This window comes from Kogia breviceps, chromosome 14, assembly GCF_026419965.1.
Source record: "Kogia breviceps isolate mKogBre1 chromosome 14, mKogBre1 haplotype 1, whole genome shotgun sequence".
Classification (NCBI taxonomy): Eukaryota; Metazoa; Chordata; class Mammalia; order Artiodactyla; family Physeteridae; genus Kogia; species Kogia breviceps.
The window spans coordinates 4074239-4089754 of NC_081323.1; the positions used below are offsets into that span (position 1 = coordinate 4074239).

General features: G+C 52.4%; 1 protein-coding gene across 2 annotated transcripts; it reads right to left on the reverse strand.

Moving 5' to 3' along the window:
• Nucleotides 1-387: 387 nt before the first annotated feature.
• On the reverse strand, nucleotides 388-6888 carry TUBB1 (tubulin beta 1 class VI). 2 transcript variants are annotated; one of them, XM_059036129.2, is made up of 4 exons: nucleotides 6681-6888; nucleotides 4220-4328; nucleotides 3451-3561; nucleotides 388-3341 (listed from the first exon to the last, which is right to left on the reverse strand). In XM_059036129.2, the coding sequence occupies exons 1-4, from the start codon at nucleotides 6735-6737 to the stop codon at nucleotides 2263-2265; spliced, it is 1356 nt and encodes a 451-aa protein (XP_058892112.1). In that variant the 5' UTR covers nucleotides 6738-6888; the 3' UTR covers nucleotides 388-2262. The 2 variants fall into 2 exon arrangements, with proteins under 2 accessions (XP_058892112.1, XP_058892111.1); XM_059036128.2 differs by lacking the exon at nucleotides 6681-6888 and having other exon boundaries at nucleotides 447-3341; nucleotides 4220-4487.
• Nucleotides 6889-15516: the final 8628 nt, after the last annotated feature.

The following is a 15516-nucleotide window of genomic DNA, read 5'->3' on the forward strand; positions in this document are numbered from 1 at the left end:
CCCTGCTGGGAGCTGGCAGGACCACTGTGTCCAGATTACCAGGGGGACCTGATCAGATCTTGATGTGGGTATTTCACTAACCACCTGAATGGTTTGTGAGGGATTCAGTCTCTTCACTCGCGCAGTGTTCTTGTGTGTGAAGTGAAGGAATTGGACAAGCTCTAAAATTCTGATTCTACCTTCTTGGTCTCCGAGAGACCAATGTCGCTGTAGCAACCATACAGCTAAAGGAATAGGCTCTTCAGAATCAAAGGGGACAGATTTCTTTTGGTTTCTAGTGTTTTTTGGGGTTTTTTTTAATCTATTTTTACCATATGAAAGAGTAGGATGGTGAGATGCATTCTGAAAATATTTTTAACTACTCACATTAATCAGTCTGGACGGTTAGAATTCCAAGAAAAGGAATTTATTTAGTCTGAAGTAAAGCAATTTAGCCATTTAAAATTATATTTCTTTTATTTAATGATTACTGTTGAGCAAACAAAAATCTTTACAGTAATATAAATCAGCAAGGTTTTTTTTTAAATTTAGATCTTTGTCCTTTCTTGCATCTATTTAATTGCCTTTTTAGATTTGAGAAAGTGAAAAAAAGTGATAGAGGAATCGTGTGTAAATTCTTATGTAATCGCATGTTTTAAGTCTTTAGCATCTAAGGAAGTTATGAACTTCAAACTAGGAGTAGTTTAGGTGCAGTTCCTTAAATCTACGTTTAAATCTACTTTTGTTTTTAGTGCTTTTTGAACCACAAGTAGAAAGTATTTATTTATTTTGTAATTCTGGAAATAGAAGACTTGTCATGATACCAACAGCAAGACTTAATTTTCTCTTGGTACATGTTTTAGTTATTTCCTCATGAGACATACATTAAAAAAATGAAGTTTCTCAAAATGAGCTGCTGTCACCCATTCACCGGCTACCTCATTACTGCAGATTACAGAGCAAATCCAGTTGCCTGCAAGTAAATATTTCCTCCTGTCACCCGCTACCCATGGATCAAATAGGACAGCTCCGTGGTAATTCTAGAAGGCCATTAAAACCCGTACGGTGCTGGAAGGGATGGCAGTGCTGTATGTCAGGAATAGGTAAACTGTAATTAAGAAGTTATGGATGATCTGATTACACTTTTGTGTATCTGGTCCTGTTGTAACGCGAGCAGATTAAAATCATGTAATGGTTAAAGCTCATGCAAACATTTATGGCAACTTCTGCAAATTAATTTGAACTGTAAAAGTTCCCTAACGAGACGATGTCCTCCATAACCACAAAGGACACTGCAGCCACCGCTGCTTAATTCCTCCGTTTGAATGGGCCTGTGGCCTTTTAAAGAACAGAGCGGCTACAGAGAGCTTTCAGGAGGTGATTGCTGCATGAAAGTGAAAAGGACATTTCGAAATAGCCTTTACAAGGAAAACCAACGATGATGATTAATGAATTCCCAGAATCAAACATTAATAAGAAACTTGAAAGTATGTAAATACACGTATGTTAAAAGCTAGCTCTTCAGACATAAAGATCAGAGGATTGGAGTTCTCGAGTTTTGCTTGTTTTTTGTTTTTTGGTTTTTATTTTTTTGCCCGGGTATTTGTGGGAAGGAATGCCACTCTCCTTTCCTCCCTTTTGCCCTTTGCAGTTGGTACGTTGAAACGTACACACGGTCTCCACAATTTACTGGTGGACGCTGAAGCCCATTTACCCCTGTGAACCTCCCGCACACCAAGCAGTCACCTGGCTTTTCTGGAGGCCGGCAGGTGTGAGCAGTTGGGTTGCGGGCAGCAAGTTAAGAGAGAACCTGCAGGAAGAGCCTTAGCAGCCCGGGATGCCAGGTACAGATTCCGGGACACTTACCAGCATAGCTAAAGCGATTACAATTTAACCTCAACCGCAATGGCTCCCCACGCGTCCACGTGTGGAGCCCTGATGCCTGGCGCGGTGCTAGGCATACAGCAAATAGCCAGTCCATATCTTTAAACAGAGGGAGGGCTTTACCATAAATTCACCTGGCTATTAAAAAGCAGCGACTCGAGTGGGCAGGGAATATGGAGCTCTTCAAGGTTAGTCGGTGCCAGCAGAAGACCCTACTGCCCACCCGTACCTCCCCACCCGCGCAGTCCTGTGTCGAAGCTACTACTGGGTGGCTGCGTGTGGGTCGCGGTGCTGCGGTGCGGAAGTGGCCAGGGACGGCCGGGGGGACTCACTCATCCTGGGTGAGAACACTGGACGTGACTCCACGCCGCAGCCAGCCTCACACAGCTGCTCTCGTGGTTAATGTCCCTTATCTCCTGGCTCCGTTTCTGCCTCCCCCCCGACCTCCTCCTTCTCCTCCAGAGCTGCTTCGGCATCTTGAAGCTGTTGGTACTCGGACACCAAATCCTGGATATTACTCTCGGCTTCGGCAAATTCATTGATGTCCATCCCCTCGCCCGTGTACCAGTGCACGAAGGCCTTCCTCTTGAACATGGCCGAGAAGTGCTCAGAAATCCTGCCGAAGAGCTCCTGGATGGCCGTGCTGTTGCCGATGAAGGTGGCCGCCATGCTCAGCCCCCGGGGCGGGATGTCGCACACGGCCACCTTGACGTTGTTGGGGATCCACTCCACGAAGCAGCTGCTGCTCCTGGTCTGCACGGCGAGCAGCTGCGCGTCCACCTCCTTGGTGGACATCCTCCCCCGGAAGATGCAGGCCACGGTCAGGTAGCGGCCGCGGCGGGGGTCGCAGGCGGCCATGGTGTTGCGGGCGTCGAACATCTGCTGGGTGAGCTCGGCCACTGAGAGCGCGCGGTACTGCTGGCTGCCCTGGGCCGTGAGCGGCGCGAAGCCGGGCATAAAGAAGTGCAGGCGCGGGAAGGGCACCATGTTCACGGCCAGCTTGCGCAGGTCGGCGTTGAGCTGGCCCGGGAAGCGCAGCGACGTGGTGACGCCGCTCATGGTCAGGGACACCAGGTGGTTGAGGTCGCCGTAGGTGGGCGTGGCCAGCCGGAGGGTGCGGAAGCAGATGTCATAGAGAGCCTCGTTGTCGATGCAGAAGCAGGCGTCCGAGTTCTGCAGGAGCTGGTGGAGGGACAGCACGGCGTTGTAGGGCTCCACCACCGTGTCCGACACCTTGGGCGAGGGCATCACGCTGAAGGAGTTGAGGATGCGGTCGGGGTACTCCTCGCGGATCTTGCCCAGGAGCAGCGTGCCCAGCCCCGAGCCCGTGCCCCCGCCCAGCGAGTGCACGAGCTGGAAGCCCTGCAGGCAGTCGCAGCCCTCGGCCTCGGCGCGCACTGCGTCCAGCACGCTCTCCACCAGCTCGGCCCCCTCCGTGTAGTGGCCCTTGGCCCAGTTGTTGCCGGCCCCAGAGTTACCTGCGGCACAAGGGACTCGGTTAGCCCGCTGGGGTCGGGGGAAGGGTGTCGGCAGCAACACACCAGGAGGCGCCCCTCTCTTCCCGCTGGAACCTTCAGGAAAACCTACCGTGGACGAAGCTGTCCGGCTGGAAGAGGGCCCCCAGTCGGCTGGATCGGATGCTGTCCATGGTCCCAGGTTCCAGGTCCACCAAGACTGCTCGGGGCACGTATTTCTTGCCTACGTGGAAAAATACGAAGAAGTCAGCCAACTGCTGTTTTTCTAAAAGTTAATGTTTCATCAGAGTAGAACCTTGTGACACGGATCCAGAAGAAAAAAGCCCTCCTAGAAGGTGTCTTTGATAGAAAGACTGGAAATCATATCTTGGATTGCAACAGCAGTCACAGAAATCTGTAGAATGCTGCAGAAATAACTTTTTCCATCGTTTTCCATTTTGTTTGTTGTCTTGCCGGTGACAGGGATTTTGTTTATATTGGAAATGGGTCTACTTTTTATTTAAACACCAGAAAGGGAGAACTCCCCAGTGATCCAGTGGTTAGGACTGCCGTGCTCTCACTGCCGAGGGCACGCGTTCAACCCCTGGTCGGGGGGCTAAGATCCCACAAGCTGTGCAGCACAGCTGAAATAAAATTGTTTAAAAATTAAAAAATAAATTAATTCATTAAATAAAATAAAACCCAGAAAGGAAGGTCGGGGCCTAAACTGCTTGTGTTGAGAGTGTGCCCCCCTCCAGTGACCAGAGACCAGTGACCCTCCAGTGGCCAGTCCTGCCCTCGGTCACTCGGGTCATCCCCCATCTGGCGTTGTGGTCTCGCGGGACCTCCTCTCTCTGCCGCGTCCCTGGGGCTGGTGACGGGGGCCGCCAGTGAAGTCCTACCGTGGGCCTCGTTGTAGTACACGCTGACCCTCTCTAGCTGCAGGGCGCTGTCCCCGTGGTAGCTTCCGGCCCAGTCGATCCCATGCTCCTCGCCAATCACCTCCCAGAACTGAAAGCAGAAGGAGGGGAGGTCAGTGTCCAGAGGGACCCCGACGAGCGCCAGGTCAGCGACAGCACATTGAGCAGAAAGACAGGAAGTGAGGGCTCCTGGGCCTCCTTCCCTCCCCAGCATGATCTTGCAGGCCCTTTTCCTAACTGCCCACCCCATGACGTAATGTGCTCTTTACCTCTGCTCACCATGAAGTGAAGATTGAGTTTTATGTCACCCTGAACTGCTTCACTAAAAAGTCAACATATAAAATATTAAGTTGGATTTTGCTCCCATTAAATTCAGGCCCTTGTGTACATTGATGCTGTTCTTTTAGAATTTCACATCAGAAGTGTATCTCTAGTTTGGCCTTACAGTGCGTCCAGCTAGTAAAGTATAGATCCCATTACGTGAAAATGAAATGAATTTTACCTGATTTCACAGTAATATCTCATTTCACTTTGCGGATTTATTTTCATGCAGTTTTCCCAAAAGCCCATCACTAAGACACCTATGCACGCTTTTAAACTGTGTGCATTTGGATGATCAGGTATGCACTCAATTCAGAATTATGCATAGCTGTCCTCTTGTGACTGTCTGAAACATACTACACTTTCAGTCACATTACAGTATTTATTAATATAGGTGGGTGCCAAGCTCTTTATATGGAATGGAAACCGTTACTGAGATAACGCCTTTTCGTTGCCCTGAAGGAGCACATAGTCAAGTGCAATGAAAATGCATCATTTATGTTAAAATCCCCGAGGGTGTTTTCCCAACCACATCTTGTAAATGACGGCTCTGATGTGGCCTTGGTCTTACGAACAAGATTACTTTATAGTAAATTATCAGCACTCTTCAGGGTGTGGGAAAAGAAAGAAATCTAAGTTCTCTCACACCACAAATGAAATGTGTCTTAAAGTTCTTATGGCCCCAAATAATAAGTAGCTGCTGGGACTCTAACCACTAGACAACACAGTTCTGGATGCAGAGCTGAGACCCTGTCTAGACCCTCCACTCCCTCCTGGGGTCCTTTCTCCACCTTATCTTCCAACTTCAGAGCAGTTGGGGCCCATGCCTCCCACTTCTCTGTGTGTTTTAGTTTTGAATGTCTCATCGCTAGGCAAGGAAGGATGACAGCTCCTTTGCAAGCGGTCATTTTCTTTGCCCCAGGTTTTAAACACGTGTATTAAAAGAAAGACTTCCATTTTTTCATAGCTGCACTAGTTCCAATAGCCAAAAGTTGGAAACAATCCAAGTGTCCATTGACAGATGACTGGATAAACAGAATGCAGCCTCTCTATAGGATGGACTATTATTCAGCCTGAAAAAGGAAGGAAATTCTGACACAGGCTACAACAGGGATGGACACTGAGGACGCTGCTGAGTGAAATAAGCCACTCACAAAAGGACAAATACTATTATATGAGACACCAAGAGTTGTCAAATTCATAGAGACAGAAAGTAGAATAGCAGTTGCCAGGGGCAGGGGGAGGGGAAATGGGGAGTTAGTGTTTCATGGTACCGAGTTTCAGTTTTGCAAGAAGAAAAGCATTTTGGAGATTGGAGGCACGACAGTGTGAATATACTTAACATTACTGAACTGTACACTTAAACATGGTTATGATGGTAAATTTTATGCCATTTTATCACATTTAAATTTTTTAAAGTTTTAATGCAATTACATTGTTAATGCAATCCATACTAGTAAAAGTAATTTCGAAATAGCAAAGAGACAGTTGTTATGTAGTAGAACTGATCATCTTAAAATTAGGGTTGGAGACCTTGGGCTCTGGCATCTGTTTTTTAGCATTGGACAACAGTACCAGGTATTTTTTAGAAAAATTTAAGGGGGAAGGAGAAAAACTTTTATATTCCAGAGGATATATTTTAATTATTTCTGCTGCTGGACCCAGAAAACTTTTAGGTTTACCTCTTTCATTTTCTGTTGCATTCGAAATAAAATAGTAGCTGATCTTTTTTAACTTTATAACATAAACATGGGAGGGAGGGAAAGATATCTTAGTGATACGGTGTAAAAATTTTCCCAAGAAACTTTGGAAAACTGTTTTGAGACAATTTCCTGGTTTTAGATATGAAAAGTTCATTGCTAAGGTGATCAAAGTAAAAATGGTTGACAGGTGTATTATACACATGTAACTGTCAACAAAATTAACATGAATTAAGTTAACCCTTCAAGGCTTTACTATTTCCTGGCTCGCTTGAACTGCAGGTGTCGTTTAATAAGTCACACACCGGCAAGCGCCTCCATCTGCTGGGCTCCCGGTCCTGCCTGCTAACTTAGGGGATTTTCTGAGTCGGCTGCACTGTGGACCATGGAAAGGCCAGCACTCGTCATCGAACTTTCCTTACCTTGGCTCCGATCTGGTTGCCACACTGGCCGATCTGAATGTGTACGATCTCACGCATCCTTGCCTTGCGCCCGAGGGCAAGATCTTCACAGGGTCCCCAGTCTCTCGTAGAGCCGCCTGTCACCGCCGTGAGCCCCACACAGCACTGGTCATCGCAGCGACGGGACCAGCTGACCAGGCTACCTCCCAGTGTGACCCGAGGGTGTGTCCAGCCCAGAGGCCCAGCCCCAGCCCTCCCCCTATCATCCTTGTGGAGGGGGAGTGTTTTCCTCTCCCAACACGGAATGTTGCCCGGTCATTTCCTAGAGCTCAAGACCAAAGGCTGCCATTGTGCAAGGTGCGTGGAAGTCTGGCACCAGGCCTAGGCCTTCCACGGTGGACTCTGCGCAGCAGCGCTGGCTCCGGGCCCCAAGTTGGCGAGGCTCCTAGCTTACTGGGGTGACCAGGACCACCTCCAGAGAACGTTCCCATCCAAGCCAGTTGTATTATTAGAAATCCTGTTGTCTAAACGCATCGCTTGACATGAGGCCACGAATCCCCGAGCAGGAAGTGGCTTCACTACAGTCATACGTACAACCACTAAGACGTCTCCCCACCCTCCCTCAAGAACCTGCCATGGCCCCCTCACCGGCAGCCGTGCTCCGTCTGAAAGCCACTGGTGGCGCTGAGGTGACCATCAGGGGAACACGGGTGGACAGTTTTTCCGTCGTAGACTTGGATGTTAATAGAAAAAAATAACTAGTATGTGTACTAGTAAAATGACAATAAGAGAAAGTTTGCTTTTTGAACTTGGCCAAATTTGTCTGGGTGACATGGGATTCTTGGGAGTTTGGGAAACCACAGTCAAGACGTAGAATCTAAACTCCCTGGCTTGGGACTTCCCTGGCGGTCCGGTGGTTAAGAGTCCACGCTTCCAACGCAGGGTATGTGGGTCTGATCACTGGTGGGGGAACCAAGATCCCACATGCCGTGAGGTGTGGCCAAAAAAGTTAAAAAAAAAAAAAATTAAAACTTTAAAAAGAAACTTCTAAAAAATAACTAAATAAAATATACTCCCCGGCTTGCCATCAGAGCCTTTGCGAACCTGGCTCCAAGCTTCCTTCCCAGCACCGCCTCCAAACTCTGGTCCTGAGAAAGCCTGTATGGTGAGGGTTCTGGAAGACACCTCCCTCGACGCCGGGCCGTCGGGTCCTCAGCCCACGACTGCTCCCGCCCAGCCCCGTGTTCACACTGGCCTTCACCAGCCCCTCCCTGACATGCCAGGGCCACTCTTCATGCAGCGGCTGCAGCTGCTCTGCCCGGCCTTCTGCCCGGACCAGGGCCTGGCTGCCCCCTCACCCCGCCAGCTCTGTGCTTTGTTGCCCCTTTGCTCTTGTCACGGGGGGCTCACTGTTTGCCGTTGGGTCCTTTACCAGACGATGAAGTCCGCTAGACCCAAACGGACTGCCAGCCACATCTCCCTGACGCCCAGCAAGGGCCGGCCACACAGGAGGCACTCGGCCCGGCGCTCCCAGCAAACCACGCCCACCAACAGCCCCCGGCCCGTCACTTCTCACCCCGCACGCCCCAGCCGGTCAGCTCCTAAACCCCGTGCCTTTCTCGAGGCCTCCGGGGGCCCACGACGTGAGGTCAGTGACACGGGCAGGGAAGTTACTGCCAGAGGACTTTCTGGGGAAGATGGCCCCTAGCACTCCCAGGAGTCCAACCGCAGAGCAAAGAGCTGAGCTGAATCCTGGGCGGGAAACCCACAGGTGAGGAAGAAGAACTTTGTCCCGCGGAGTCAGCTGCAGGACCTCTCCTGTCCGTTGTCTGCTGACCTCCCCGGCCATGTGCCGACTAAGAGCCCCGTGTGACCCTGGGTCAGGTCCTGGACCAGAGGAGGAGTTGCCGTAAGGGACACGACTGGGACAATTGTGGACATTTGAATACAGACTGTGTAGATTGGATAATGACAGTGTAGCCACGTTATAATCTCTGAACTCCATCTTAGCCCAGGGGCTATGCAAATGCAGAGCCTTGTGTTCAGGAGATATTGCCAGGTATTCAAGGTCTCCATGCAACTTTCTCTGAAACAGCCGGGCAGCAGTAACAACGTGATACATGGAGAGAGAGGTTAAGCAAACGTGGGGAGATGTTAACAACCGGTGAATCTTTCCAAACTTAGAACTCTAAGGTGAGGACTCTGGCAACATTTCTTAGTTTGGAAATTTCTTTCTGCTCAAAGCTGAGTGAGCGCATGATCCACACCTGCTTCTGGTCCAAACTTGGCCACTCCCCAAGGCAAAGAGGCGAGGAGACCCTGTCAATCCAAGAGGAAGAAGTCTGCCTGTGCTTAGCAGTATTTTTCACAAATTAAAAAGTATGCAGAGGGGAGGGATAAATTCGGAGGTTAGGGTTAACAGATACACACTACTATATATAAAATAGATAACCAACAAGGACCTCCCGTAGAGCACAGGGAACCCTACTCAATATTTCATAATAACCTATGAGGGAAAAGAATCTGAAAAAGAAAAGTATATATACATATATATATATATATAGTGCTGTACACCTGAAACTTACACAATATTGTAAATCAACTATACTTCAATTAAAGAAAATATATACATACGCAGACTGAACCTTTCAGTTTCCAAGGAAGTCACCCCACTCTCCTTACCCCGGTGCCTTCGCCCCTTCCTCTTCCCTCTGTGTCCCCACCTGCCCAACCCGCCCTCCCCTGCCCAGCAGACTCGCAGGCTGGAGCAGGAGATCAGACCCTGGGGGGTTAGGGACACCACCACCCCTTATGGTGGCCCCAGAGCTTTAGTGGCAGTTTCCACATACGGTCGTGTTTGCTCATTGCTTATACTCCTGCCTTATCTCCTCGCCAGCATGGGAGCTGCTGTGTCCTTTTACCTTTGAGACCCCAGCGTGCCTGATACATAACAGGGCCTCAGGCAATGTTTGTTGAGTGTAGAGCAGCAGCTGGGCGAGTTTGAGCAGCCTTGCTCAGAAGGGCGAGTTTTCTTAGAGCCAAGAACGTATTTACTCTCGAGTGTGCCCTAATGGGTGGGGCTCGGTGCCGAGGGCTCCTTCCTTCCTCCGTCCCCTAAGAGGTGGTCCAGGCTGAAAGCGTAAACTGTTCCAAAGCACAGGGATGTCAGGATCGAACGTGGAGTCAGCACACGAGCTATTTTGGGACACTGCAGGACACGGTGGGGGGCAGAAGTGCTGCGAGGGCCCGGGGGCTGGCCTGAGGGATGCCCGTGATCTCCATGTGGTCACTGCATGCCAGAGGAGCAGGGTCCAGCGGGCTGGGCACGCCACCCTCCACCCTGGAGCACACCTCTCTCGGTCACCTCAGTTTGCCAGGTTTCCAGATGAGCGCTTAAAAGGTTTTCCTGTTAATGGGGCAGCTGGCAAAAAGGCGGAAGAAGAGGAACCCTGTTTGCTTTGATTCCGGCGCGGCCAGCAGTGTTTACTCAGCCTGGGCGGCATGTGCTGAGCTTGGGGTGCTGCCAGGGGCAGGGGTTGGGGGTAGGGGGCGGATGCCAGGCAGGTAGGCTGTGGCTTAGCAGGGCCCACCTCTCCCCGGACCCGAGCCGTCTCAACTGGAAAGCGGGATGACAGTCCCGAGGCCCAGGTCTGCGTTGGGGACTGAGCAACGCTCAGCACCTCTGGGCAGGCAGTGTTTTCCGTCAGCTTCACAGGACGGGAGGTGGCGACGTAGCCGACTGCGTAGACGCACCAGCGCCCTGGGTACGGAGCACCTACTATGCATCTGGCCTAAGCTAGCTGTGGGCACACAGAGCCCTCCATCTGGATTTAACACATCCGGGTAGCACAGAGCGGCCGGACACGCAGCAGGTCTGACGCCAGCCTGTCTCTCTCCTCTGTCCTTATTCATGAAGCTACCTGCTCCCTGGGGAACGTGCGCCCCTCTGGCTGCCAGGTTAGCGAGAGCCAGTGAGGAGGTGAAGACACAGTGCCTTTTTCAGTCCCCGAGAAGTGGCCCCTTCCCACCACACAGGTGAGCGTGTGACAGTTCACAAGGGGGGAGACCCAAGGTCTGCTCTCCTGTCAGGCTGAAGGTGACCCCTTGCCCTGAAGCACAGCAAGTGATTAAAAGTGGCCATCTGTGATGAATGACAATATCATCTTCTCGCCTGAGAAGGGCTGTGACAAAGGCAGGGGCTGGTGACAGACCCTGAGCAGAGCTTCAGCGGGGTGGAGGGCAGGAGCGAAACTGCCCTGTGCACCGGGGGTGACCCCGCTCGCCCAAGGACACTGAAATGATTAAGTACCAGCGGCCAGCCCTTCGTCGCGAGAAGCAGTCCTCAAGAAGATGGGGTGCCAGCAAGCCCCTTCCTGGATGACACTCGGGTCTATTATGGGAACAGGACCAAGACGATAAGGAAAAGCAAGTGTCATCCAGAAACGCCACATCGGCTGCTGCCAGACTTCCCCTGGAGATGACCCCAGTGGTCGGATGGGGCTCCCCCAAGCCTGCATTCGGCAAATGAATGATTAGGAGAAAAACAAAGTTCTCAGAGAATTCATTGACTTCGTCCGCCCCTATCTTCCACTTCTTAGTGCGTCATGCTTCCTTGCCTAACTTAGAGAAGATCGGTGAATTCAGTGTTTGCTTGTGATTCAGAGGTAGAAATTTTTCCAAATGTCTTAGCAAGAAAATGACATCTCAGGGGCCATTAGGAGTGACTCAGCCGGGTGTGGGCAGATCATCAGATGAACTGAGTTCCACTCGCTTGTACCCGGCTTCGCCGTGCGCTCTCTTACTGTAAAAGAAAGTTCGGGGAGGATGAATAAGTAACTGCAAGAAGAAAGGGACTAACTAAAAAACCAGTCACTGTTTTTCACTAAGCCAGGCTGCCCAGGTCCACGGAGGAGTTTGCCACCTTCTCCCCGTCGGGTCCTCCACGCCGACGGCTCCCCATATCCCTCTCCAGCTTCCAAGCCCAGGGTGGGAACAATGTGTCATCTCTCTGGGTACATTGAGAATCAGCGTCCCGGGCTGTGGCATCTCTGACTTGCAGGAGGAAACACACACACAGAAACACATTCACACACACACACACACACACACACACACACACACACACTTCCCGTGAGTTGCCGTGATTCTGAGCGTCTATGGAGACGTTAACCTTCTCGGTTGTCTCTCTCCCATCTCCCAAGGTGTGCAGCTCCCGATTCGTAACGTTCAGTGGCAGAAAAAGAGATAAGCATAATAACACGTGAAATCAAGCACAAATATATACTTCTTCCAGCCCCGTGTTTGTCCAAGAAATCTCCATTTTGTCTGTCTCAGAAATCCACCCGTTTATCCAACAAATATTGGCTGAGTACTATTTGGGGGGCTCGAGGGACCTCGGCGAAGTAGGAAATCCCCTAAAGGAATGAGAGACACACCTGCCGAGTTCCCTCTCTCTGGCCGTTACCAAGTTCTCTGCCACCATCTCTCCTGATACCTCTTTTAGTCCACCTCTGGGCCAGGGGAGGGTTCCTCTCCATCTGGTAGAAGAGAAGAGACTGAGGCTCGGAGATGGACCCGACAGCTCAGGTCCCAGGATGACGCAGCAGAACCAGAGGTGGGTCGCAGGTCTGCGGACCTCTACATCTAGCAATGATTCCAGGGGTCAAGAGGCGGACCGGCCAGACAGCCTCCAGCTGGGCCTTCCTCCTCACCTCTGGTCCATAACGGGGTCCTGCCAGCCCTGCTGCCCAGACAGACGTGCCCACGCTTACCGTCTCTCAGCAGGATCTCTAAGCTATCACGGCCAGCTCTCCTGTCCACCACCGCAATGGCCTCTAACTGACCTTCCATCCATCCTCCCAGAGCGAGCTCACAGAACAGAAAAGGTCACGCCCACTGCCCTCCAGGGAAACTAGCGGCCACCAGGGTAAAACCACAGCTCTTACCCAGCAGGAGCCCTGCACCTTGAGGGCAGTGGCCTTCGTGCAGCGGGGAGCATGGTCTTAGATCCCAGATAGCGCACGCGTCAGGAACGTGGAACCGTAGGAAATGTCTGCAGCCTGCCGGGTGCGGGCCGGCAACGTGGCACGAAGGAAGGAGAGCAGAGGACTTCGAGGCAACTCCACGGTAAACGAAAACTCACCTTTGTTCTTCCGCTGCAGGTTGGGAGACTGGGCCGGTCCTGGCCTACCTGTAAAGTGTGTGATTTCTTTACTGGGACGAGGGGACAAGTCAACCTTATTTTTAGAAGCAAATAGGCTTTTGCGTCGTGGCCTTGGATCACATGTCCGCCAGGAGACTTTACGGGGTGTTAACAAAGAAAAAAGGGACTAGACTCACACCCGCCACCCGTGACCCTTGGGCTGAGTACCGGTGTCTCAACCTCTCTGGAGCCTCGGTCCTCCCGCCTCTAAAATAGGTGACAGCATCTGATTCCCACCTCACAGGGCTGTGCCGAGGATCCAATGAGAAAAGACTTTCCCAGCCGGGAGAGCCTTCTAGACTGTCATTTGTATCCGCCTGTAGACGCAGCCCAGGGGGCGCGGGCTTGACTCAGTTCCAAGCGGGCTCCCAGGGCCGGGGCTTTGGCCTGGTTTCAGGGAAGGGTCCGAGTCACAAGTATGCGTTAGATGTGCTCCCCGTGGGGACACACAGGTGAGGATGGCCTGAGGGGAGCCGACCTTGGGGCCCTGACCCCGAGCCTCCTCTGTTCCAGGCAGATAAGCTGAGTCATGATCGCAAAATACCCGCACAGGCATGCAGAGAGGCCTTTGAATTTCACCTGTGCCCCTTCAGAGACGTCCTAGGGCCAAATGCCCTCAGCTAACAGAGGCGGTCAGGGCGTGGCCCCCTCCCCCAACATAACACAGCTCTGAGGGACCCCGTGCGGCTCCAGTGACCCCTAAAGTGAGGCAGCCAGCTCACCCCTCAGGGCCGTGGGCCAGGTGGACGTGCATCGGCGGACCACAGCCAAGTTCAGAGGGGAAGAAAGGGTCCAGGGGCTTGGCCCCGCGTGTTGGACCCGTCACAGGTGCTGAAGAAGCAGAGTGGGTCACAGGAGAACTCGTTGACGACTTCTTGCCTTGAAAGTTGTGGTTTCAAATGTCTGGCCTCCCTCCCTCCCCCTCCTCCTGCTCGATTTTCCTGTCACGCTCTGAGTTTGAGTTGCTTCTAGGGCAGGGGAACACTGGCGTATCACCACCTGTCCACGCTGGACGTCCTATTCGTTTCCAGCCTGAAAATGTCACCGTCCCTCCCTTTAACGTGCATTCTCCAGGGCTGAATGCTCCCTGACCCCCAAGCCCCACTCTGACCCTTGCTGCAGGCCCTGGCCTACGGAGGCTGAGTCATCTGGCAGGCCCAGCGCTGCAATCTGCAGCTCAAAATGAGAACAGGGCGCCTTGGGCAGCCCGGCATCGCACCAAGTGCTCCGGGCCCTGTTGACGGCAGGGGTCACGAGCCCGGCCCTGCCCGTCATCACACGGATGCGCGTGGACCTCCTCGGAGAATCCCAGAGCGCCTTCAGAACATCCAGGTCTCCCGACGCGGCAGGTACTGAAGGGCTTGTAATCCGGCACATCATTTTCACCCAACATCAGGGATGCAGCCGCAGACCTCCCAGCAGTCATCAGAGGCTGGGCCTAGGGACCGTCTGTGTCCCATGTTGTAAAACTTGTGGTCGGACTTTGCACCTCTTGGGCCCTGACCGCTTATGGGGACTTGGGGGGTCGCCAAAATATTTGTCACCCTGCAATATTAGGACCATTCTGGTCATTCTTCAGCAACGAGGAGGTTTTAGCTTGTTCTTCGGAAGAGACCCAACACCCACCTCTTAGGAAGACCCCACCTGGATGACGGATGTCACGGGGGTCCTGGGGACGACCACGCCGGCTCGTTTCCTCGTGAGGACGGGGGACAGATTGGCCGACTCACCTTGGCCGCGGAGGAAAGAGCGGTAGGAAGGGGAAGTCCTGGCTGGCAACTCCCTTCCCACACCTGCTACACCCGAGGGAAGGGAAAGGCTTTGGAGCCAGGGCCAGGACACCTGTTCCGGGCAAATGAGCCTCTGCAGACGTGGTTTCTGTGCCCCCATCCCCATTGCTCAAACCTGGACGTTTTCTCACAGGATCGGGGCGGAGGGCGGGCAGCCCCATCCCACCTCCTAACCAGGAACTGACTCACACGAAGGGTTCGGAGGAGCCCACTTTCCAGGAAGATAAAAGACACCTGAACACGTAGACCTCAACACGTAGAGGCCGTGTCTACACGCTGCCTCAGCGACAGCGTCTCAGGAGCAGGGACTAAGCCCTGCTGGGATTCCTTGGGTGCCCCAGGGCTTCCAAGGGTGGTCACAGAAGTGCCTGGAAGTCCATGGGGCAGCCACGGTGGTTTCTGACTGCAGGTTTGGTGCCGGCAGAGGGAAAGGGGGTGGGTGGGTGGGTGGGGATGCCCATGTAGTCGGGGGAAGAGCAGGGTCCCCGCATCTGAGGACCCTATAGCTAAGGCTGTGGGCCCTAGAGCAAAAAGCCCGGGCCCTCTTCTCCCGGGACCAGGGAGGCCATTCTGTGCTCAGCTCAGGTGACCGCCACTCAGGAGGGCCAGGAGGAGCAGGAGGAGGGGAAATTCTTGAGTTAGGAAACCAAGGCCCTCGGGGCCCCACTTCTGCTTTTCTTTCTCTGTTTGAAGGTGAAACGCTTTGTTAGCAGAAACCTCATCCAGCAGCTCTGCAAGTTGGAATGTAGAATGAATGATTCAGGCCCAAGTGAAACTTTCCTCGAGGGGCATTTTCTGGAAGGATCCTGTCTTCCTTCACTGTGTAGGGAAAATGTCTCTCCAGAAAGGGCCTGGGCCTTCGGGA

Coding starts and splice junctions, on each gene's coding strand:
- TUBB1 (XM_059036128.2), bottom strand. CDS start 4,487: ATGGGGTGGGCAGTTAGGAAAAGGGCCTGCAAGATCATGCTGGGGAGG. Junction 3,562..4,219: donor GTACTACAACGAGGCCCACG/GTAGGACTTCAC, acceptor TTTTCCACGTAG/GCAAGAAATACGTGCCCCGA. Junction 3,342..3,450: donor GCCGGACAGCTTCGTCCACG/GTAGGTTTTCCT, acceptor CTTGTGCCGCAG/GTAACTCTGGGGCCGGCAAC.